This window comes from Haliotis rufescens, unplaced genomic scaffold (genome assembly GCF_023055435.1).
Source record: "Haliotis rufescens isolate VD_foot unplaced genomic scaffold, xgHalRufe1.0.p SCAF_7, whole genome shotgun sequence".
In the NCBI taxonomy this organism is placed as follows: domain Eukaryota; kingdom Metazoa; phylum Mollusca; class Gastropoda; order Lepetellida; family Haliotidae; genus Haliotis; species Haliotis rufescens.
In genome coordinates this window covers 35,056,228-35,083,117 of record NW_025964361.1, presented here as the reverse complement: position 1 = coordinate 35,083,117, position 26,890 = coordinate 35,056,228, and the positions used below count along the sequence as shown (strand labels likewise).

General features: G+C 39.5%; 2 protein-coding genes across 3 annotated transcripts; one reads left to right on the top strand and one right to left on the bottom strand.

Annotated features, from left to right (window-relative positions):
* Positions 1–52: 52 nt before the first annotated feature.
* Positions 53–8,460, bottom strand: LOC124117068 (mitochondrial import inner membrane translocase subunit Tim16-like). Of its 2 annotated transcripts, none has more exons than XM_048387626.1 (4): positions 8,344–8,460; positions 5,897–6,070; positions 3,091–3,213; positions 53–1,208 (listed from the first exon to the last, which is right to left on the bottom strand). In XM_048387626.1, the coding sequence occupies exons 1-4, from the start codon at positions 8,344–8,346 to the stop codon at positions 1,134–1,136; spliced, it is 375 nt and encodes a 124-aa protein (XP_048243583.1). In that variant the 5' UTR covers positions 8,347–8,460; the 3' UTR covers positions 53–1,133. The 2 variants fall into 2 exon arrangements, with proteins under 2 accessions (XP_048243583.1, XP_048243582.1); XM_048387625.1 differs by having other exon boundaries at positions 8,260–8,352.
* A 217-nt stretch (positions 8,461–8,677) lies between these two features.
* LOC124117069 (leucine-rich repeat-containing protein 59-like) lies at positions 8,678–20,677 on the top strand. Its single transcript, XM_046478769.2, has 7 exons — positions 8,678–8,863; positions 11,971–12,030; positions 12,666–12,929; positions 14,009–14,081; positions 15,609–15,761; positions 16,393–16,452; positions 18,446–20,677. The coding sequence occupies exons 1-7, from the start codon at positions 8,774–8,776 to the stop codon at positions 18,691–18,693; spliced, it is 948 nt and encodes a 315-aa protein (XP_046334725.2). The 5' UTR covers positions 8,678–8,773; the 3' UTR covers positions 18,694–20,677.
* The last annotated feature ends 6,213 nt before the right edge of the window (positions 20,678–26,890 follow it).

The following is a 26,890-nucleotide window of genomic DNA, read 5'->3' as shown; positions in this document are numbered from 1 at the left end:
GGGACAAAGTCTTCATACTCTTATACTGTCAGCAGCCATGACAAAACACTGATGACATCATTGACTGTTTATTCCTCCGACGAGAGATGTCTGTCCATTACAATCAACATGAACACTCAACATACTCACAACCTGTACATATTTACAGACAAACTGAAGACAAGGAACACTAGGAAATCTATTCAGGAAAAGACCGGTGGGATCGACATTCCTTCTTATTGTTTAACATTTTAAAATAATAATGCTTCTGGTATTCATCTTTCAATATTGATTATTTTTGAAAATATATTATAAAAAACAACCAGTAGCAGTATTATAAGTGGGCTAAAAATATACTTACCAACAAAAGAAATGAGAATACCATACACGTATGTTAATACATGAAGAATTACTCATATTCAAGAGATTGATTAGACACAAACGGACATACTGGTATGTTGTGTGAACTCTTATGTTTCTATGGTTCACAGTTCTTTTGCGGTGAGTACATATTTGGTTCTCTGGTAGTGACTGTTGAACTATTTCTAGCTACTCTAACAAAGTTTACAACCCAGATGGTTGTCCTGCAGCTCTTTCCTGTGGAGGTTGCATGGAACAAACTCTTTATCATCTTCACTCTTTCCATGTTAGGTCTTCCATTGTGCCAAGCTTTGTGTACTGGGTGTGCATCTTAGGGATGCATATAGAAATTTCTGTCTTTCTTTAGTAACAAATGCCAGGCACGTAATTAAATAAACACTAAGCACACCAGACTGGAACTTCACTGACAGTGAAATTAACCTCGAAAGCGGTTGCACAAATTTGGACCATGACACCTAAATGATCTCTCTGAGAGGTCTTCAGCTTCTTGTGTCTGTGACTGAGGGTATCACAAGAAGGATGAACAATAGAAAGATTTCTTGATCATCAAGTAACCATGGTAACTGTGCAAGACATAAAAATTCATCCTAATGATAACGCTATCTTGATGCCATCTCCAAAATTTCGAAATCAAGCATATTGAACAAATCTAGGAAACACTGTCGTCATGGTAACCAGAGATGGTTGGTTGGTCCGCAGCTGGTATAGATTTGGCGCTGATGGTGTATCCTGATCATCCACACAACACACACACTGTCTAGAGGACTGTGACATCAAGTCTCTTCCTTCTTGTTCTTAGGTTCAGGCTTGCTGATCTCCATGTCAATTCTCTCCTTTGCTCGCACGACCTGAAGGTGACACAAAGCTTGTTACACTGGGGAGTGGACCAGTGAATATTGTTTCAATCTCATTAAAATCAGATCTTAGTTCTCGCTACCGCTAAACAAAGATCTGAGGACATCCCATTACAGGTCAGGTCAGACCGACATTGTGCGAACTGTGACCGACCAATGGAATGACCAATCAGAAGGCAGCTTTTTCGTGCTGTACGGCACTAATTTCAAATTGGTGACTATGCTTCGAAACACATTTTGACAAATTCTCGATTACAAATTTGAAACCTGAACAAAAGAACATTCTGGAATGGCTAATAGATCGTCTAGATTGTATGGATTCAGTTGTTAAACCCGTAACTATTGTTTGGAGTTAAAGTTTTCGAGGTTGCATGATTAGAAATCACATTCCGACTGTCACTTTCATAATCTGGATGAAAGGTTGTTCTAACATGACCCCTAATGGGATGTCCTCAGATCTTTGTTTAGCGGTAGCGAGAACTGAGGTTTGATTTTAATGAGATTGATATTGTTTAACTGTGCCATGCTTGCAGTTATCAATATTGCAGAATTGTTATAAACAATAAATAATTAAGAACAATAATTTCATAGTCTGCTTATATAAAAATTAACACCAAAAAAAAGAAGCAGACAATACGAAAACATTCTATTATCAGCCAATCAGGAACAATCGGTAGTCCGTAAGTGGGAGTGGCCTATTTTCGGAAACAAACACACAAAATTGCATGGTTAGCCAATCATGAATCATGTTCAATTTATTTATTCAAGCCTGGACCAGAAAAACCAGTGACTGAAAGAAGAAACAATGCTCAAATGTGGAAAATCACCATCAGCCTGTAAATCCAGTGTAGACCAGGCAAACTGGTTTGTGTAGACCAGGCAAACTGGCTTGTGTAGACCAGGCAAACTGGTTTGTGTAGACCAGGCAAACTGGTTTGTGTAGACCAGGCAAACTGGTTTGTGTAGACCAGGCAAACTGGTTTTTGTAGACCAGGCAAACTGGTTTGGGTAGACCAGGCAAACTGGTTTGTGTAGACCAGGCAAACTGGTTTTTGTAGACCAGGCAAACTGGTTTTTGTAGACCAGGCAAACTGGTTTTTGTAGACCAGGCAAACTGGTTTGGGTAGACCAGGCAAACTGGTTGTAGACCAGGCAAACTTGTTTGTGTAGACCAGGCAAACTGGTTTGTGTAGACCAGGCAAACTGGTTTGGGTAGACCAGGCAAACTGGTTTGTGAAAACACAAACAACAATCAGGGAACAATGCCACACAGGCCACCTAGTCCAAGCCATGCATATTTTACTCGTTAGTTTTTAAACACCTCAATGAGCAATATGCCAGCTATATAAAGGTGGATCGTTAAAAATAAATAAATTCTGGACCAGACAATCCAGTGATCGATATTATAATTGGTTTGGTTGGTTTTTTGTTTTACACCACACTCAGCAATATTCCAGCTATATGGGGACGGTCTGTAAATAATCAAGTTTGGACCAAACAATCCAGTGATTAATATCATGAGCATCGATCCACGCAATTAGTATCGATTATATGCATCAAACCAAGACTGCGAGCCTGACCACCTGATCCCGTTAGTCGCCTCTTACGACAAGCATAGTCGCCTTTTATGGCAAGCATGGGTTGCTAAAGCCCCATTCTACCCCGGATCTTCACGATATTATGAGGAAACATGACGCCAGGATATGATGACATACAATCACCAAGTCACTGAATCTGACCACCTGGGGAGACAAGCATGTAATAAATGAACTACACATTTAATATGCTTCTCAGATGAATCTATCCTGCTGCAAGCTTCTGTGCAGGTACTTTAAACTATTGACTACAGTCTGTTGTTGGATTCCTAACACAATACCTTAGATTGTAGGTAGAATGAGCCGCCCTTGGCCTTTTCGTTAACCGCAAACAGGTGGTCGTATTTACTCTGTGTCAACTTGGGGTCTGTGATTTCTGATATGTGCAGTATTTGCTTCGCCTCCTGCAATATTCAAGTGAGTGTGTGAAAGAACGAGTAAGGTAGGTTTAACGTGAGTGAGTGAGTGAGTGAGTGAGTGAGTGAGTGAGTGCCTGTTGTGTATATAAAGTTTCACAAAGAAATCCGGAACGTTATATAAGTTGTGCTCTGGAAACAAATTTTAAATCGCAGATGCAGCCTGTTTTACATATCCTCAACAATACATCCAATGGACACAGAGTTCTGCCAAGACGCTGAACAAGTGGGGACAGAGACCCCTTCAGTATAAATACATGGGGTCATTTTCAAAACTAATGGGGCCACACTTTGAGAGAACATATAACACTTAAAACCCAAAAGTAAGCAGGTTATTGATGCAAAATTGCCGGCCACAAGTAACGTAAGTGATACAAAAAAAAATCAAATGGCATTATACTCAGATATTATATATAATTTTTTTTATTGCAGCAACAACGTCCACTGTCATATATAATTAGCCTCCATAGTTTGTTTGTGGTCACTGCCTGATCACTGTTAGCATGTCAAGGTACTCATTATAAAATTAGAATGTAGCTTTGTTATTGAATTAGATTTCACATGATTTATAAATGAAAGAGAATGAATGTTCATGGGTCATAAAATATATACTGTGATGAGTATTTTATGGAATTTCGTATCGGGCTCTAATGTTCTGAATCCAACATTCGCCACTACAGAATATGGTCTCATATCAAGAGCCAAATACATGCCGATACTTCTAGTACTGGCTCGGGCACGTGTTGACATTGCTGGCAATGTGTTTTTGAAACCTTGCGTGACACATGCGACAGCACGTTTCATCTTTCCACACATGTTTGATTCCATCTTCAAATGTTACTGGGAACCCAAAATGTTCCCACACTACTGATTTGTGAGTCCCCGGTGGTTTCACTAGCAAAGGACGAGCATCTGCTTTTTCCGACATGTTTGAGTTAGTGACCGCTCAGCCAATCAGAATGCTTGAACTGATATTGACATACAAAGCTAGCAAAGCTGCTGTATTTTCGAAGATGTAAATGTGTGTTGCGAAAATTATATTGTCCCTACGTTTTATGACTCGGTTTGAATTTGAAATTCATTTAAAACACATCTCAAACGTATCTGTGATAGAAGTTTATTAAAAAAAAACGTATCATGAAAAATCGTGATACAGCACCTCACAAATTGCGCACTTTATTATGTGGAGTGAATTGCGATGCATCGGTGTCTCCGAATATCGTTTCAGCCCTAATAGTCACTCTCAGGTGAGCCATGCGACACATTCTGCACATCACTAACACAACTTGTGATCGGTGATTCTGCGATACAGAGGTCATCTTTGGCATAATCAGAACTATGACTACTATATTTGCATAACACTGAGGGGACATTCACAAACGAGATGAGAACTGATGTGACCTTAATCAGGTTAATAATGAAAGTGTAGATTAGGGATAGGTGTTGTTGCAGTATCATTAAAGTGTATCATGGCAATATGATTCCACCTGCAATGACATCACACCTGCAACAACATTACACCTGTTATGACATCACACCTGCAACAACATTACACCTGTAACGACATCACACCTGCAACGACATCACACCTGTTATGACATTACACCTGCAACAACATTACATCTGTAATGACATTACACCTGCAACAACATTACATCTGTAACGACATCACACCTGCAACGACATCACACCTGTAACGACATCACACCTGTAACAACATTACACCTGTTATGACATTACACCTGCAACAACATTACATCTGTAACGACATCACACCTGCAACGACATCACACCTGCAACAACATTACACCTGTTATGACATTACACCTGCAATAACATTACATCTGCAATAACATTACATCTGTGACATCACACTTGTAACGTTATACCTGTAATAACATCACACCTGTAACGACATTATACCTGTAAGAGCATCACACCTGTAACGACATTATACCTGTAATAACATCACACCTGTAACGACATTATACCTGTAATAACATCACACCTGTAATGACATTATACCTGTAATAACATCACACCTGTAACGACATTATACCTGTAATGACATCACACCTGTAATGACATTATACCTGTAATAACATCACACCTGTAATGACATTATACCTGTAATAACATCACACCTGTAACGACATTATACCTGTAATAACATCACACCTGTAATGACATTATACCTGTAATAACATCACACCTGTAACGACATTATACCTGTAATGACATCACACCTGTAATGACATTATACCTGTAATAACATCACACCTGTAATGACATTATACCTGTAATAACATCACACCTGTAACGACATTATACCTGTAATAAAATCACACCTGTAACGACATTATACCTGTAATAACATCACACCTGTAACGACATTATACCTGTAATAACATCACACCTGTAATGACATTATACCTGTAATGACATCACACCTGTAATGACATTATACCTGTAATAACATCACACCTGTAATGACATTATACCTGTAATAACATCACACCTGTAATGACATTATACCTGTAATAACATCACACCTGTAATGACATTATACCTGTAATAACATCACACCTGTAATGACATTATACCTGTAATAACATCACACCTGTAATGACATTATACCTGTAATAACATCACACCTGTAACGACATTATACCTGTAATGACATTCCCGTGGCTGTGTCTGCAGCTGCCCTCCGTGCTCCCTGTTTCCCACCCCCAGCCTTCTGGGCTGCCTGTTGGCTTGCTGCATATTCCTGCTTCAGTGCCCGTGCAAATGCTCGACCGACAACCTGTGTCCCAGCAACCAGGATCTGTGCTAGATACTTGGCCTTCAACAACAGAAGCATGAGTGAGCACTGTTAGTACATGTAGAACAGGCCCATGAAGATCTGGGGTAGAAAAGGTCTTCAGCAACCCATGCTTGCTGTAAAAGGTGACTATGCTTGTCGTAAGAGGCGACTAATAGGATTGGGTTGGCAGGTACGCTGACTTGGTTGATCATGTTTATGCGTGTCATCGATCCCAATTGCGTGGATCTATGCTTATGTTGTCAGGCACTGTATTGTCTGGCCCAGACTTGATTACTTACAGACCGCCGTCAAATAGCTGGAATATTGCTGAGTGTGGCGTTTAACAAACAAAACATGTAGAACTGGGCCTGATTTCATGTAACAACCTTTGTCTTAAGCCAGGTGACCAGCGACCAGGAATTGTGCTAGATACTTGGCCTTAAACAAGAGAAGTATTCTCAAACACTTGACACTTGCATGTACCAATTTTCATGACTCTTCCCTTTGAGCAAAGATTATAAAATAATAATACAGTTATTTGAATGATAAATAGTCAAACCTGTTTAGGATTATACTGACTGTGTGTTAATCTCCTGTTAATCCAATTATCAAGTAAACACCAACCAGCAATTTGTGGAAAAAATAATCTGTTTACTCCAAGAGAAACAAATATAAGTAAGGATCCACACCCGGTGATTGAATAAATTAAACTTGTGATCTGCTAATTCTGGTGCCTTAAATGATTTGACAATGAGCATGATGAGGATCCCTCTTCTGTCTTCTGTTTTCAGATAATAATCAGGTAAGTATATCCAAACCAAGAAGAATGATAATTATTGGTGAGTGAAGTATGGGATTATCGTATTATGATTATCAGATTATCACATCATGCCAGGTCATAATGAATCAAGCATTTATTTTCATTTAAAATTTGAGACTTGAAATACATTTTTCAGGTAATATTTTTATGTAATAAATCATTATTCAGATCTATTTCTCTATTGTATTTGTTTTCTCTACGAGTTGGGAGTGCATACGAACTCTCCATGCCTACGAATTTGTTTGGTTACGAATGCACTTACACCCCGGACAACCGGGTTATAGCGAAAACGGCACCTCAGCAAAACGTCACCGGGCGAAAACGGCACCGATTGGCGAAAACGGCACCTCGACTCAAGCGAAAACGGCACCTCGACTCGAGCGAAAACGGCACCTTATTTTTTTTTTTACCTTGGTCAAATGAATGATATTAAACTTACATTGTAACTTGCAAAGGCCAATAATTGTGAGATGTTAAAACAAGTTTACATTAGAAATTAGCCTCTGCTCCAACTATAATCCAACTTAGCTTATACGCAACTCAACTTATGGTGAAAGATAATAGCTTTGACGAAAGATAATAGAAATTAAACTCACATCGTCTCTTACAAACACAAATAATTGTGAAATAAAACAAATAAGAAATTAGCCCCCTACTCCAATTTACTCACCGACTTTTATTCACTATACGCTTTGAAGTTTTAAGTACCTTTACTCAATTTAAGCTGAAACTGTTTTTAAGAGGCCTAACATGGTGCTGTCAGATCACAATTATTCACAATGGCCTTTCGATGTGTTGCATGCGAGAAAAATGACAGAAAAAAAATCAACATGCTGTATCATGTGATAACTGTGACCAGTGGAACCGGACCTTTCTATGGCCCCGTTATAGAGAAATTTGCCGTACTGACTTCCCTTTCCGCTGTGTGAAATGCGTAGCTCCCGTCATTGAAGAGGTGATCGGTAACTTTCATGTCAGTTTCCAGTCAGAAGATGCTGAAGAAATGAGAGTACCAAACCTATCGGAATTTCACACTCGTTGTTATCGTTATTAAACATAGAGGTTCCGTTTTCGCCCGACACATAGTAGCCGTTTTCGCCAAATGCGGTGCCGTTTTTGCCAGAGAAATCGGTGACGTTTTGCTGAGGTGCCGTTTTAGCCTGCACCCCGGACAACCTATGATCTCGAGGATTGAAGATCTGAGAACCGAGAGCCATAACCGGTAGCTGGTAACAATTTGTACTATCTGGCTGCGCCCGGTATACTGCAGTGTTACCGAAAACATGATATGTATTGATTTTCCGGAAAATTTCAAGCTGCGACAACGTCTGTATTAATGCCGATTATATGTTTCTGGAACACTGCAGGGTTTGAACTCGACATTTGACTCATGAGCATTTTTACTCACTGCAACTGTTGTGCTCATATCTCCGACACGCCGACCCAAAGCTTATTCCCTAACACTGACCGTTGGATTCCCGGATATACTAACCATTTATCTGCTGCAATACTGCTAGACCTTGCACATGTCCTCTATTGACACCGGAAACTCAGCTATTCCTCACCCCCCGCACTAAATTCCGGTGAAGTCCTTACAGTGAAAGTCCTCCTGAAAAGAGGAGTCGCTAGAGTGAAGTTGCGAATGAGTTTGCTTATCCGGCACCATGATGAGTTTAAAATATTGGATAAACATAGGATAAATATATATTCATTCCTCGGTGGTATATTAATTAGGCCCGAATTACATATTAGATATATTACCTGATAAGATACCGGTATTACTTCTTTCAACATCTTCCCAAAATTTAGACCGGTGCTTTATTGGTGGTGTGTGAACTTCCGGTATTGCGTGTCACGTTATCAACACGGCAAGAAGTCTGACACACTGCTGGTGTAATCCAAGGCCACACCAAATATTCACCATGCCGAAAGACAACTTAAGAGAAAATCTGGATGGGAATGAACTGGATCTTAGTCTGAATAATCTGTCGGTGGTCCCAGTAAAAGAATTGGTAGGAAATACTGACACTTCTCTGATCGTTTAAAGTGAAACCACTAATTGGAATGAAGCTGTGTTCATTTTCAACCAGCTTGATCACACTGATCATAAGCATTGACATTTTATCAATAACCGGGTAACATTCTCTTCTATGAATTATTCTGTCTTTGTATGTACATTTCCATGTTGCAGATGATTTAGGTTAGTTCTCAAATAACTCATTTACATTGAGGGTGAGCGTGGGTCATTTTGCTTATTACTCAACAGTCAGCATTATTTCAGTTATATGGTCATTGATCGGCAGTTAAAAGTTTGCAGTTTGATTATATAGCTTATTGAGTGTGTATGTGCTACACATGCTGTGTCAACACGTGAAGCCATAAGAAACTGGTCAATGCTGTGCCAACAAGTGAAGCCATAAGAAACTAGGCAAGACTGCAGTTTACGGAGTGCTGCTTATTTTCTGTGTGGCTTTCCTTTCACCATGTTCATTGATCTCACATACCCCTTTAATCCGGTGATGTGAAAACGCAGAAAATCACTTTTTTTTAAAACAGTAGTCCTCGGGAAAAATCATCTTCTGCGTCAAAATACAATCAAAGATTGAAAAAACATAACTCTGAAAAATATTATTGTGTTTCCAGATAACCGTCGCGGATTGTCCTGTTTTCGATGAGAGCTTTCAGCATCATATATATATGCCTTCATTATTATTCATGACACAAAACTATTATCGTCGGATGATAGGTTTACAGACATCATACCTTTTCTTTCACGAATACTTTCCCGCACCATAATTGGGGTGTGGCGTCACACAGAAATTGTAAATACACCAATGATGGCTTGTTTTTAAGATAAAGCTGTCTTTTAGCCTTTAAGTGAATGAGATGTTTTACAGTTGTTCATGTGATGAGCGAGAAAATTGTCCTCAGGGTTAGGGTAGGGCACCTCCTGTGCAGGCTTTAAGGGCACCAATTTTGCAAAAAATGCTACTGAAAGGCCAGTGAAAACAGCACCTCATTTTTTTTTAATGATAGGACCGATCTGTGTACAGTACACTACAGTTATAACAAACTCTAAGGAACCACTAATTAAATTTGTTATAACCGTACAGTTGCTGTAGTTGGTTATATATGCATATATACAGCATGTAAACAGCAAATGAACAGGAACCCCAAACAGTTTGTTGTATCCGTCAGTTCGTTATAAACATAGTTTACTGTAGTATGGTATGCAGTAATGCTAAATTATCATGGTAGTTAATTTATAATGGAACGTAATGGCGTATGCTTACTAACCTCTTAAATATGTTGTATGCAAAATGTTTCCTGTTATTTGTTCAATCTTTATCACACATCAGTTAGGATTGATCGTTGCTGATTTTCTTTAGCAAGATCTGATATGTTTTCAAAGTATCTGCCACTAGTGACTCAATGGTGGGCAACTCTATATTATCAGGATATTGCTATTGTGCGGTGTGATACGTGTTGAATATGTGCTATATATCACTTCCTGTTATGCATAATCTGTATGCATGTGACCTAGGTTGGGTCATCATCATCCAAACAAATCGGTTCTTTTCTAACCAATTTTGAATGGAAAAAAAAGTTAAAGTGTTTACTTAGGAGTAGCCATCACACACTAAATGAGTTCTGTATTCGATCAAGCATTGAAATATTGTTCTTAGGTTTGCATTAGTCGACAGAGGGTTTTGAGAGTCGACAGTCAGTATATTGTGTCTGAAATGGGTACCCATGTTAACTTGTGGTGTCCTAGTGAGCTAGCACTATAAAACTGGCATTGGTCTTGACTAGTACAAACAGAAACATGGACGCACATTCATATACACTCAATCCTCGGGATAAGATTCCCCTTTCCTATCCTAAGGCTGATGATGTTGTTGATTGTTGTTTAACGCTGCATTCAGCAATATTCAAGGTATACATAATCTAGTCTAGACCAGACAATCCAGCGATTGACATCATGAGCATCGACCTTCGCAATTGGGATACGATGACATGCATCAACCAAGTCAGCGAGTCTGACCACCCAATCCATTAGTTGCCTCCTTATGCCAAGCATGGGATGCTGAAGACCGCAACTTCACGGGTTGTTTAGTTGTGAGTTCGAGTTTGGTATCTCACCTCATTTAACTGTTTTATTTTCATCCAAAGTTAATCCACACAATTTTCATGAAGAATCTTAAGAAAAGTGGCCACCATGCATACACATAAGTATAAACACTTGGGTTCCGTCACCTGGTAAACAAGCACTAATTATTTACCCTTGGTCCCATGGTAAGGTGTTGGCTACTTTACTTACTAGACTAACCAAGATTCAAGCTGGTAACACGAGTTTGATCCTCTACTCACATTGTGCTAAATGGAGTTAGGAAAAATGTGCCTGATCAAGTGCAGTACTTCTCAACATTGGATAAATAATCCAATGCCACGGGATACTGTTCACACCATTAACCCCATCTTCCGTAGACGAGAGTTAACTGACGATTAAAGTCCAGTTTCCACCCTTGCCAAACTAGGCTGGTATTATGGAGTTACATTTTGTCTGGACTAACAAGTCTATGCATAGTCCAATCAAAAACGTGCAACGACATCGAAATCCGGTTTGTAAAATGTCGTGCAGATTTCGGTCGATTGCTGGATTTGCAAAGCATGTGCACCGCCAACTTGGCATCAACATATATTTTCCAAATCCTTTCATGTTTTTAATCAAAGTGCTTACGTGATTACTTCGCGATGTAAGACCCGTTTTATCAAAATATTGATCTTGATTATTGATCAGATCGTCTTGACTGGGCGCTGACATTTTGTTTGAAACAAAGCAAGTGATATGAGATGAGGAATCTGATTGGTCCATAGGAGAGGTTTAGAATAGTCATAACTTGTAATAACCACTGGTGGCGCTACGATCGAGCCCAAGAATTCCAGCCTAGTCCAGCAAGGGTGGAAACTGGATTTTTCAAGTCAGTTGACTCTCTTGCCTCGGGAAGATGCATTAACCCCTGGTGTACTTGCTTCCTATCCGACGTCACTTGATGTTAAATGTAACAGTGATTATGTGTATATGTGATTCATCTCAGTTGACATTGTTTCATTGTAGAGTGCCATACCCAAAGCCACACATCTGGATTTATCCTGCAATGTTCTGACATCATTACCTGTGAGTAACACACTTCACGTCAACTTGTTCCAGTTAGCTTACAGATTCAACGTAATACTCGCCCCGCTCTAATAAGGGATATTTGCTAATATATTGGCTAGTGAACAATCCCAATTAGCACCCCTTCCAATTTATCAATTTACACAAGACTTAATTATTCGCATATAATATGCACCCGTGTCTTATATGAACCCTTAATTATGGGCAGTTAAATTCTGGAAAATTATATCTGTCGTACATAAACATTTCAGGCTGTCACTGTCAGCATAAACCACGAAATTTATCTTTCAACGCTGTTTTCTTTCACCAAAATAATATTCTAATAAGAGCTCCTTATTCCTAATTTTGAGAGCGCCCTGGGCGCTAATTATGTCGAATACAGTATTCATTTTACAAGTAATGTAATATGTATAGGTGTTTTGTGCTGAACATGTTGCAGAGTAAAATATAGGGGTGAGTGATATAACAGGTATAACAGTATATTCCAGTATGTCCATACAGAAAATATTCTCTAAATTTGCTCAAGCAGACAGTGTTCGATTAAAAAGCTAAAAATTAATTGTATTCCCAACACTTATCATACCTAACCTCTTCATAATATTTATATTTTTCCATCATGTTTGTGTGTATTGTAGGATCCCTTCTGCAATCTGACCCATCTGGTCAAGATTGACCTGAGCAAGAACACCCTGTCCTCTCTGCCGATTAGATTTGGCAATCTGACTCACCTACAGCACCTGGACCTGCTTGGCAACCAGCTGACCATCCTGCCACTCGGCTTCTTCAACCTCCAGAAGCTCAAGTGGCTGGACCTGAAGGACAACCCCCTGGACCCCGGCTTGAAGCAAGTAGCAGGGGACTGTCTGGATGAAACACAGTGTCGCAAGTGTGCTAAAAATGTAGGTGGTCTCATTTCCCCCAAAAGGGTACAATGTGTGAAGCCCATTTCTGGTGTCCCTCACCGTGATATTGCTGGAATATTTCTAAAAGCGGCGTAAAACCATACTAACTCAGTCATGTAGTCATCAGGTCACTTCTGGGGCGGTCGGGTAGCTTAGCGGTTAAAGCGTTTGCTCATCACGCCGAAGACCCGGGTACGATTCCCGACATGGGTTCAATGTGTGAAGCCCATTTCTGGTGTGTCCCCGCCATGATATTGCTGGAATATTGCTAAAAGCGGTGTAAAACCATACTCACTCACTCATGTGACTTCTCATCTTTTGGTAGGAATACAGAGATAACATTCTGGAAATGTTTTTCTTATGTTAATTTTTGGAAGCTAATTTTCGGTTTTATCATGTTTATGTCAATATCGAAAATGATTTCAGGGTTCGAAATTAAGCATGAAAGTTAATGGCTCCTTGCCATAGCACTATCTTAAGGGCCAAATATTTAGCTTGTCACTGGATTCAAGCACTATAGGAGCAAACCTCAGGACTCGTGTATCAACCTTAATTTTGAATACTGATTTGTACATTCCAAAACTATCAGTTACACTGAGAATATCCTTGTCCAAACTTGTGTGGTTTTTAAGTATGTTTCTGACTGTTGAAAATTTGATTATATACAGAGTAACCTTATTCCATCGACTAGTAGGGATCACATGAATCAGTTGATTATAGCATGATAGTCATATAATCAGTGTTTATTTATCCAGAAAGTATTAAATATTTTGATGGAAATTGAATGATTTTGTGAGCACCTTTTCTCTGTTATGTTTAAGGTTTTAAGTTGATTCAAAATGGAATGGGGAGGGGGGGGGGGGGTCATTTTTACTTGATACTGATACTGATCATCATGATAATTGTTCTTCTTGAAGTTTATTGGTTATGAACTCTTCATGCTATGTCAGTTTGTGTCTTCATGTGGAATAAGTAAATGGTGAAGGAACTTCATGACAGTCAATCAACTAGAAGTCACTATCACGGGTCGGACAAACATTTCCAACTTGTGTACAATGGCGCATGGTTCCTTCCAGGTGCTGGTGTACATGAAACAAGCCAACTCGGAGGCCGAGAGGCGGAAACAGAAACTGTTGAAGGAAGCAAGAGGTGAGCATTTTACTTGACATTGTCATTGTAAGTAAATTAGACAATGAAAACATCACTGTAACAAATGTTATATTTGGGAGAACTCTTTCTCAGTAAAGTACAGATTTTCGTACTTTTTGGGGTTGAGTCCGTCCGGGATTCAAACCCACACTGCCAGAGCGAGTCACCTAATTGCCAGCAAACAAAGTCAGGGATCTATCCTGCTCAGCCACCAAGGCTTCCACAAAAATGGAAGTCAGACAACTGGTAGTCGAGATCACATACTTTGAACACACAGTGCCATTTAGAAAGAGGTCAAATGTAACAAATGTTATATTTGGGATTACACTTTCTCAGTAAACAAACATTTGTTACATTTGACCACTAAATAAGTCTGTCAGTACGATATCCATGGTCACTGATTTCTAGAACATGTCAACATCTGAACAGGTTACACTCCCAAATGAGGCAGCCATGGTGTGACATAACTGAAACAGTGTTGAAAGAAGCAGGATTCACTCACCAAGATATCATGTGTTGTTTGGCCACCATAGTGGTATAACTTGAGGCAAGATGTGATAAGTCCACTTGATCTACATGACTGAATAAAAAGAGCAAACACTTTTCAGGTGAGGTGAAATGGGGTTTAACGTCGTGTCCAAGATTATTGCACTTATATAGCGACGTGCATGTACGCGTGTGTGTTTGTGTGGCTGCTTATACTAGTCCGGACTGATGCCGATTTATAGTGCTAGCTCACTGAGATACCATGCCGCAGTTTAACATGAATACCCCACTCAGACACAGTATACTGACTCCGAGCCGACCAGTCCTTGTTTTAGCCCCTTAATGCCGAGCACCAGACTGAATAACAACAAGTACCATCTTTTAACCTCTTGGTCAAACACTTTTGAACTTTATTTGAAAGGTATCAGATATGTTCATAGAAATGAGAAATTCTGTTCATTGCATAATTGCATGTATGGGCTTTTAATAATGCAAAATGAATGATGAGGCTTAAAGTGTCAAGAAAGTTTTATTTTTCAATAAAGCGTTTTTTGAGTTTTTGAACAGTTTAACATGGGGAAATCTTTGACAAACTTTGACAAAAAAAACAACAATTTGATGAAGCTTTCCCAAGATGAATCCCACTCTCTATATTGTCATTACTGCATCTTGGACTGACTGTACAAGAACGTGGTGTTGTTTCCCTGGCGCCTTTTGAAATTGACTTACCCTTTATGAAAATGACACTGAGACAGTGGGGTAACCTCATGGTTAAAGCGTTCACTCATCACTCCAAAGGCCTGGGTTTGATTCCCCACAGGGTACAATGTGTGAAGCCCATTTCTGGTGTCCCCCTCCGTGTGAGGTGGAATGTTGCTAAAAGCGGCATAAAACGCACTCACTGAAAATGACACCGTTTTTTCATTACTGATTGGCTCTGAAACGCCTGAGGACCCTTCCCTTTCAGAGACTCGGATGAACGCAGACTGTCATATTTCATGGTGTAGATTGTACATGTTCCACAAATTCTCAATTATTCAGAAAGGGAAGCTGCAGAGAAGCTGAAGGAAGAGGAAGAACAGAAGAAGAAGAAAGCGGAAAAACAGGCGGAAAAGGAACGAAAGAGGAAAGAGCAGCAGGCACGAAAAGCCCAGGAGAAGAAAGAGAAGAAGGAAGAGGAAGGAGAGAAATGTGGTGAGTAGAACTCTCTGGCGACAGGTGACACATGGCAGCAGGTTGGATTGGGTGGTCAGACTTGGTGACTTTGTTGATTACGGGGCCTTGTACCCTGACAGTGTGGTATGTTGCTCATTATGTCAATCACTGGTTTTTCTGGCCCAGGCTTGATTAAGTACAGACTGCTGTCATATAATATGGCTGGAATATGGCTGAGTGTGGTGTTAAACATGAATGAGTATGACTCATTAACTCACCAGGGTATGTATTAATGGAATCATACCTACGTTTGTTAAGATAAACAGTCTCATTTCTTAATATTTATCAAAATATTTTTTTCTCCAGTTTCCCCACCAGCACTTACTGGTTGTTTGGAATCCTATATAAATAACTCTGTCTACTAGTGCTGTGACAATATGTCGATACTGTATTGGGAGGGAGGGGGGGGGGGGGGGGGGCGTGCTGGGTGGCCAAGTTGTCTGATGCGCTGAATGTCCCTGTGCAGAGTTATGTCCCTTGGCCCGTATTAGGTGGGGCCCATGGATGGTATCGGGATACATGTTGTATCTCGACCCAACCATATCGTTTGTGTTGGCTGTCTGCATCACTTCCTTAGCATGATGTCATGTGTTTCCATCTTTTCTTTCAGAAGTGAAAGCAGAAGTCCGTGAAAATGGCATCCAGAAAAGCAAGAAGCAGAAAACAAAAGGTAGATACTCAATCTGATTTATAGATACTTTTTTTAATCTGAAATGATCATCAACAGTAAGTTTTGTTATGACAGCTTGTAGTTTGAAGAAAAGATAGAAAAAAGTAGTCTTTTCTTGAACAGGGCTGTTTGTTCATAAGGGGTCCATCAACGTGGGCAAGTAATATTTAAGTGAATGATAAACATGCTTCAGTTCATGCTACTGTATTTGATACCCCTGGTAAAGGAGTGAGAACACTAAGACCCTTGATGTCCAATTGTCGAAATGGTGAAATCCCTCAGTGCTATCATGGACTGACCTATACTTGTTACTGTATTCGATACCCCCAGGAAGGAGTGAGAACACTCAGACCCTTGATGTCTAACTGTCGAAATGGTGAAATCCCTCAGTGCTATCATGGACTAACCTATACTTGCTGCTGTATTTGATACCCCTGGTAAAGGAGTGAGAACACTCAGACCCTTGATGTCCGATTGTCGAAATGGTGAGACCCCTCGGTGCTAACATGGACTGACCTATACTTGCTGCTGTATTTGATACCCTTAGTGAACACTTCACACTCCCGTGGAAATTGTCATCATACCACTCGTTCTTCTGATTATCACCTCTGGCAATGGTTTACCAGGATTTGTCTTGTTTTGAGTTCAGAGGAATCCTAGTTATAATGTTTTGAGGTCCATGGCATGAGGGGGCACGGGTGGCCCAGTCGTCTAAGGCGCCGCGATTTGCTGTGCAGGGTTGCGTCCCTTGGGCACGCCAGAAACCTATGATTGTGGGTTCGAATCCTGGTTCACCCCATTTATGTTTCTAGGTTTGTCAGCACCATACCCGTGCTCGTGGGTTTCACTGAAGATGTAAACGTCTAAGACCTGCATCACTTGGGGCTTTCCTCCCACATTAAGCTGACATGCCGCAATATAACTGGAATACTGTTAAAAGCGGCGTAAAACCCAACTCACTCACTCACTCCATGGCATGAGCATATGGGCCGCACCTGGCAACATGTGGCTGGCTTCACCTGATTTACAAGAAGTTCACTGATGTCATGTGATCTCACATGCTCAAAAGCCTTTCCCCAAGAATATTCTGGATTTCAATGTCAGATTATAGATATTAGGGGTGTCCCGATAAATCGAAATATCGCTATATCGCTATTGGTTAGCACCTTAAGTCAATAAATCAATTGTTAAATCAGTTTACGATTAATAGTATCGATTTCAATAAGGAATATCGATAGTTTCGATTGTTTTACAGTTTCAATAAAATACACGCAATGCTGTTCAAATTTGTTTTTCTTTTGATCATGAGTGGTAGTAATTCACACATGGTAATGTGGAAGTTTCTTTTTCTTAAATTATTAGGGTAAAGAAAAAACAAATCAGTCATATCTCAAACTTTACTTTTTATTTGTTGCTATGGTTATCACATTCAAAGAAAACTTCAGTTCCAAGGTTTAATTCAACTCTAAAATCCATCTAAAACGATACACTGAACACTATCGATATATATCGCAATCGTTGCTTGCAATATCAATAGTTATCTCAATAATTTCTTTCAATATCAATAGTTATCGCAATAGTGATTTCCAGACCAATAGTAACCCCTAATAGATATGTTAGATTCGAAAATCAGTCACTGACACTCTAAACTTTGAGTGTATTTCTCAGTAGAATAGAAATGTCAGTTATATGTAATATACAGCTTACAAGTTTTTGAAAGGCATTTAGAAGTGATACACAGAAGAAAGAGAATTTATTGATATCAGCTTCTTTATTATCAATGGAGGAGTAAGTATATGCTCCAAAACGTTGTGTTCCTCATAATAAAGAAGTTGACATCCATAAATTCTCTTCCTTACAATTTATGATTTTGATTTATTATTTTCAACTTTTAATTGTATGACGAATTAATGACACAATACAATAAAGTCTGTCTTCTTTTGTTTCATCACTGAGGCTGTTACATAATGTCTGTTGTTTTATTTTGTTTCAGAGGGAGGCTGTCTAGGACGATGTTGTTTGGCGTTGTTTTCTGTGCTGGTGGTGTTGTTTGCTGTCATGGTCGGAGTACACTTCTTTTGTCGTCAGAATGAGGCTCAGGCGTATTGCAAGACATATTACACACCAGCAAAGAATTTTACACAACAGCACTATAGATGCTCAAGAGACTTTGTTATAAAACTTATAGAAACCCAGTTTGGTAACAACACTGTGACAGATTTCATGACCAGGTCCATGTAATGGTGATTCCATCTGAATTCAATCAAAGCATTCTTACACCAAATGTGCCACATTCATGAAATGATAATCACATTGTATATGATCTGTTTGCTCTGATTGTAAGTCTTGAGATTATGAGAATGTGCATCACTTTTTAATGTTTTGTTATGTTCCATCATATTAGGCATAAAAAAATAAAAGAATTGGTTCTCAGGCAATGACTTTTTAAAATATAGTGTGGCGGTGTGTTTTTTCCCCTGCTTGTTCAAACTAGTATGTAACTAAATAAACAGTTGTGTACCATCAACCTGGGAAAGGGCCTCCCTACAAAAACAAGCATACAAACTCCTATAGCCGCCATGTCCATAACACGAGATGTGCAGTAAAGCAGTGCGCATATAAAGGGAGGTAACTGTGTGCTATATTCGATACAAACGAAACATGCGGCAGACATTATGATGATGCGGGGGTGCCTGAGAACCAAGACTTTTATTTTTTTAGCCTTAGAGCCAACCGGATTGGGGATTGGCTGGTCACAATGACTGTATGGAGGTGACCACCTTAGCTGTGATGGACATTGCTAGTTTGGATCTGTGTGTAGTGTTGTCAAACATTGGTTTGATGGCTCCAGGTCTTGTTAACCATGTCGGACAGCTGCAAGGTGTCTATGGCTTAAAGCTAATTCATTCTCCCGATCTTTGCAATCAGTTATTAATAATCTCATTGGCTTTTTATTTTCTGATAAAATTTATTTTTAAAGCTACAATACGTTATTAGATATTTATCCAAATTTTCATAAAATATCGGGTGGGAGACATTGTAATGTTGTGTTTTCTTTTCTTTTAAAGAAAGTATACATGGCATCTGTGTACATTAACAGTAGGGAAATGGGGGACACACTCAGGGCAGGTTCTGGGGGCCAATAAACCGAGGCAGCATGCTTGTCGTGAGGCAGTAATAAGTGCCCTGGGCACTCAGAATGTTGAACTGGGGTGGGGCTTAATATAACCACTCACAAGTTTAATTTGTTGTTGGATATCCAGTGGTAGAGGACAGACTTAGTTCAAAGGTTGACGAAACATGTTTATTTATAGGAGTTACTAGTCAATTATGTACCCAGTGTTTGTGTCTAGGGATATAGGGGGTCAAGGTCCTTGCAGGAAATATGAGGGTCCTGTGATGACATCATGTAGTGTAGTGTAAGATTTGACAATTACTTTAATTACAGGACTTTCGTCGAGAATTGTGTACAATGACTATATATATGGTCCCTCATGATGCAATATTTTTTTTTCTGCATCCATTCATTTAATACATTTGTGTGTACTGGGTGCACATATCTGCATCGTTGTAAACCCTGTGTACCCTTTTTAAACTCCTGTTGCATGTAAAATGTGGGTAATTTACACAAGACAAATAAGGACTGTCAATTTAGCTGATGATAGAACCAAGTCAGTTAGCCTGACCACTCGATCCCGTTAGTCGCTTCTTACGACAAGCATAGTCGCCTCTTTCAACAAGCATAGTTGCCTCTTACAACAAGCATTGTCGCCTCTTACAACAAGCATAGTCGCCTTTTACAACAAGACTGGGTTCTCAATTCTAACCGGATCTTGACCAGGTTCTACCAGGTGATAGTCCTATGGGAAGTTGGTGTATCGTGGTGTATGAGTGAATCGTCCCGATGCTATGTCTTCTAATCTCCTACTATGCAATGTTGATAAGTGTTTTTGTTTATTTCTGTTTTCAGTAAACTAGAATGGAATTACGAAGTTTTCCGAGTAGAAAGTGGTGCAACGAAAGAGTTAGAATTTATTTTAGTATTTACATTAATAACTTCTCCCCAGTCAACAACCACCTCCCTGGTCAAGTAGTTGAGCGGCCGCCTGGAGAGCAGAAGGTTCGTGGTTCGATCCCTGGCCGGGTCATACCTAAAGACATTAAAAGATGGTACTTGTTGTTACCCTGTCTGGCGCTTGGTATAAAGGGGCTAAAACAAGGACTGGTCGGCTCGGAGTCAGTATACTGTGTCTGAGTGGGGTATCCATGTTAAACTGCGGCATGGTATCTCAGTGGGCTAGCACTATAAATCAGCATCAGTCCGGACTAGTACAAACAGCCACACACACACACACACACAGACACACTCGTGCATGCACGTCGCTATATAAGTGCAATAATCTTGAATGCAACATTAAACCTTATTTCACCTCACCTCACCTAACCAGCCAACCCTACTTGTAAGACATCATACCATCATGCAATCTTTCTACTTCTTGTTGTGTATTTCATTCCAACCAGCATCTATTGAAGGGCCAGGACGTCGACGGTTCTGGGTGTTTTTAAATCATGCATAAAACAGTTTCTGGGTCGGACGTCACATGCATGACTCAGTTCTCAAACCAAAACAATAGAGCTCCGCACAGTGAAGCCGACAACCCAAGCCCTGCATAGAGTAAACTAATTTTGGACACATTTTAATAAAGGAAATTTATGAGAAAGCTAGTGTCTTTCTTGAGGATGAGTTACAATATACTGATTGCCAGCTTGATTGAGACCGCCTCCGTGGTCTAATGGTAGAGCGTCCGCCCGGAGTTCGATCCCCAGCCGCGTCATACCAAAAGACATTAAAAGATGGTACTTGTTGTTACCCTGTCTGGCGCTCGGCATTAAGGGGCTAAAACAAGGTGTGGTCAGTATACTGTGTCTGAGTGGGGTATTCATGTTAAACTGCGGCATGGTATCTCAGTGTGCTAGCACTATAAATCGGCATCAGTCCGGACTAGTACAAGCAGCCACACACACACATATACAAGTGCATGCACGTCGCTATATAAGTATAATCTTGGAAGCGACGTTAAACCCCATTTCACCTCATCTCACCAGCTTGATTGGATTAGAAGCCAATGTTTATCAAAACCTAAACTACAATATAAGTGCCGTGGTCGTTTGAAGCCAACAAGACATGGATATTCCACGGAAAGAAGTGGTCCTGAATTGCTAATAAGCTTACTCCCGTGGTGTGGTCACTGGAGCTGAAACTTCTGTTGAGGAATAAGGCGAGCAGAGCCGCATAAGCTTTGGGGATGTCAGCATTTTTTTGCAAACAATGCTTCCGATGGTCAACGTCCTGGTCCTTTCAGTTGATAAATCTGAAAACCAAGTTTTGAAAAGGAAACTGATTTGGTAACCAAGCAGCTGCAGTATATGAAACCCTCTTGATGGCGGTGTTCACTACTTATTGTATGGACAACATAGCGAGCCTTATGGTGCAAGTAATTTGATAGTTGTCACTCTTTGATGGTTATTTTTTACATGGTTGACCACCGATTACAGATATGTCGATATGTATATAAATAAGTTGCAAATAATTGACTCACCAAGCCTGAGTACTATGGTGCATTATTGCACTGATTTAGTAATGTCTATATTTTTTGTGTTAATGATTAAATATGCAGGTTGTGAAGTTATTATTGTGAACTTATTTATGCTTAAGAATTGATTGCAATTTTATTTTGTGTTTATGGAGGTATTGATGTTTAATATGGTGCACACCTTCTGATTTTCGCAATTGACCGCCATTTTGCTTTCTCAGACGATTGATATCCAATTTTTTTATGGTCAATAATTAAGTACAGATGAAAAAAGTATTCAAATAACTATTGCTATCAACGATATTTTAGTATTTGTGATTAAATTATCTGTCTTGTTTTTAAAAAAATCTTTAGTTTAAAAAAAAACTTTTCCCGTGAGGTCACGTGATAACCAAATATGGGATAATAGTCTCGATCCAAATGTTACAACGCGTACACTTGAGCAGACTCATGAATATAACTCATGAATATTAATTAGACCGTTCACTACGTTAACAGATCGTTATTATAACAGAAACAAACGTATGTTTTCCATGTAAATCTAAAATGATATTATTTGTTATTAATTGTCCAGTGAATTAAACAATTTAAATTGAAACAATTCATAATTCATCAAACTTGTAATGTGTGTGAAAAGTCGTACTAAAATACGCTATTTGAAGGGGGCGTGGCCTAAATGCAAATGTCCGATTGGGATTTTAAATTTTCCGGACCCCTGGTTTATACCTCTATGAATGTGAAAAATATTAGAGTCAGTTCTTGTGTCGAGCAGTTATCCTCCTGAACATACCCAGACCATTATGTATTGCATGTAATGTACGTAGATGTGGTGTTCTCAAGCTGATGGTGGAGGTGGTTGTACATTATTATAGTTATAAGCTTTGTTTCATAATCACTTGAATCAAGGAAATGCTAAAGAACGTGTATCTCCTGGCAGCAAAGTGTGTGTCACTTGGCCTGCTGCCATGGACTTGAAACATATTCTTGTTCTCTTTTCTTTTCAGGGGGTGGTTGGGTAGTCTAGTGGTTAAAGCGTTGGCTTGTCAGGCTGAAGACCCGGTTCGATTCCCGACATGGGTACAGCCCATTTCCTGTGTCCCCCGTCGTGATATTGCTTGAATATTGCTAAAAGCGGCGTAAAACCATACTCACTCACTCACTCTTCTTTTCAGTGTTGGGGGCCATTTGTGCCCCTTTTGTCTGAAGCACAGCACAGTGCAGTGTTTTTTATGTTGCAGACTTTTATACGCGGTGGAAACCTATAAATGAGGGGGTAAAATTTTGCCGGTTATGTTTCTTGGTTTGTCAGCATTACACCCCTGCTCTTGAGTTTCACCAAAGTGGTAAGCATCTAAGAACTGCATCACTGATATACCAGGATATAACTGAAATACTGTTCAAAGTTACGTTAAAGCCAACTCGCTTAAGAAAATGTATATCCCCGGAACAAGGTGTTTCTATTGATGTCCAAAATGTATCTTTCTGTAGAGGATTAAGTAAATGAGTCCTCACCGACCATGAGCTCCAGAGGACCAATGGAAGATAGATTTCAGCTGGTATTTCTTTTTGGGAACCCAAATTAACTGCATTTTAGGTATTGATTGTTACTGTCTGAATTTAGCTCAAAACCACTTAGTTTAATTTTATCTACGAATAATCAGGAGCCTGCTCATGACTCCCATACTGTAACCATGGTAACATAGCGCTATGATCACTTTGTGTGGATCCCAAGGTTTCATGAAATTAATCACTGGATTGTCTGGTCCAGACTCGATTATTTACAGACCGCCGTCATATAGCTGGAATGTTGCTGAGTGCGGTGTTAAACAACAAACCAACCAACCAATCATATTTATTTAAACTAGTCAGGGTACGTAGTTATCATACATATAATAATGTACTACTCACAAGAGGTTTAAAAACACATGATTGTTTCGTATGACATGGCATGACCGATTAACATGTAATAGGAAAGAATCGCCATGTAGAAGGTCCTGCCTGTGTTTGTAGCTATAATGCCGATGAGGTAAGAGCTCTGTTTAGCATCATGTAAGACTGTGTCTGTTTATGTTGAGCAAATGATTTCAAGTTGCTAATGGCATGGTGTGATGAATTAACAATAGTAATATGAGAGAATCGGATGTTCTTTAACATTTTTTAGTGGTATATAATAGCTGATTTGTTGTCAGGGTATGTGTTGTGATACTGCAGTCCTGACAACAGTATTCTTATCACATATCATGTTTTGTTACCTTGAAATAAATCTGGAATAATATTATAAATATTAATAATATAATAATATAATAATATAATAATATAATAATATAATAATTATTATACGGTATCCCAAAATGTTCCCTCTTGTAATTAGTGCCAAACATGCTTAACTAACGATACATATCTCACCAGAGCTTGTTACAGGGTGAGAATGTTACAGTTATGTATTTGTTAACTTGTATAGAAGTGCAATGTATATGTAAATTAAGAATATGTGAAAATAAAGATGAAAGGTTTGAAATTTGTGATCTTTTGAATGGAAACAGCAGACTATGCTGGAATTTGTCTTTCAGTTGATTAGACAGTTCCTTTTAGAAAGATGCACCTCAATATGTGCAGGTCCCCAGATAGGTCCCCAGATAGGTCCCCAGATAGTTGCCATGACGAACGTGAGGAGAAATGGGGTTTAACGCTGCATTCCAGGTTATTGGACTTTATATAGTGACATGTGCATGTACCAGTCCGGACTAATGCTGCTTTCATAGTGCTAGCCCACAGTATACTGTGTCTGAGTAGGGTATCTCTGACTCCGAGCCAATCAGTTCTTGTTTTTTCCCCCTAAATGCTAAGCCTCAGACAGGGTAACAACGAGTACTATCTTTTAACACCTTTGGTATGATGTGTCCTGGGATTGAACAACCAACCTGTCCCCAGGCAGATGCTCTATCGACTTTATTTTTATGCTGCAGTGACATTCGGTGGAGCCTGCTTGTCCGGAACCAATTATCTGGAAACCCACCTACCGAACAGCTCTTATGAAAAACGAAAAAAGTAGGGATATTTGAAAACAAGAAAACAGTGTTATCACTATCTCCTGCAATGGGGAATTTTGTTTGTAGTGAATAAAACCTTTAAAAAAAAGAGTGTTATAAAGCCTTAAGAAGAGATAGTCTTCCGCTGCTTTATGTCATAACAAAAATGAATAAAAGTGAATTTAATACACACAAAAAGCCCCTCTCTGGAAAAAATAACTCAAGTATTGATAAGAATCTCTCAGATAAGGTAACTTAAGTAGTTTCTGAGAAAATTTTATTGTCCCCAATGCAGACACAATGTACCAAGTAAAATAACATGGATCATGGGCCATAAACAAATAATAGACAGTATCTCTTAGATAAGCATGCAAACTTTCATTCGTGTAACTTAAGTAGTTTCTGAGAAAACTTGTCCCCATTTCACGCAGTATGCGCTAAGTTGAAAAGCACGGGGAGCAAGGGCCATAACTCTATAAAAAATGATTCTACGACACCGATTTTTGAACTCATTTCAGATCGTGACCAGTAACATCAGGGTGTAAACTTACATTTCTCTAATTTGAAAAAAAATGGCTATATTGAAAAGTGGACAAAATCTGTTCCTATATCCCCACCCAACTTTGTGTCAGGGGATAACAACATATGATGACAGAAATACAAACAGGTATAAAAAAACGTATGGATAAGAACGAGGAAGGACAAGGTGTAGCAGACATGTTGGCAGAGTATTGTAAGGGTGCAACCATCCAAGAAAAACGACGAGTGAACATATGCGATGACTTGATCAACAATAGGTTGTGCTGCAATGAATGGTCAAACGTTTGTTTATACAGCATAGCATGGTCTGAATCCATCTCCTCATGAGAATTTGAGGGAGTCGTGTCCACTCCTCTTGCTGTGCCTGGCCCAGTTGGGCTAATGTAGAGGGGGGTCTCTCGATCTTGACCCAGACATGCTCTATGGGGGAAAGGTGGACCACCATGACCTAGTATGTTGTCTCAGTAGTACTGTTCGGTGACCCTTTCAGGGACAATATGCAGGGGCATTCTGGCGGTCATAGTGATCCTGCCCTAAATCATTGAAGACCTTACCCCAAATCAGTCATGTTGCCTTATTGTCACATTCGCATCACATTTGTTAGGATGCCCAGACACGTTCATTCCTATCCACAAAGTCCAGATTGAATGTGGACTCATCTGAAAAAACATTACACAAGACCATTGGCAATTAGTTCTTATGCACTAAACACCATTGGCGTCTGGCTAGAATGTGTCGATTTGTCAATGGTTGTACAACACGTTGCTCAACATGCAGCTGATTCTTCAGTGGCCTGATGCAAATGTAAACACCAATTTGATTGGTTGTTTTGGCTCGATTTCTTAAAGCCTGTTTTCAGATTAATTGATCCTGAACATGTTTTGTTGAAAAAGGACATTTCATGTCTGCATTTTGAGACACATTGAACCTACGGGGATGAATAGGTCTTCAACGACTATGCTTGTCGTAAGAGGCAACTAACGGGATTGGGTGGTCAGACTCGCTGACTTGGTTGATGCATGTCATTAAATCCCAATTGCCTACATCGATGCTCATGAGGTCAATCACTGGATTGTCTGGTCCAGCTGGAATATTGCTGAGTGAGGTGGACCCAACAAACAAACAAAACCTCTCGCTGAGTTCGACCAGTTTAAAGCTTGCCAATAACCCTTAGGCATTCATCACATTGAAGACGACACATGCATTATCATGTAACTGGAATATATCTGATTGCAGCAGTGTAAGACTACACTTATACAGTTGACAAACTGAACA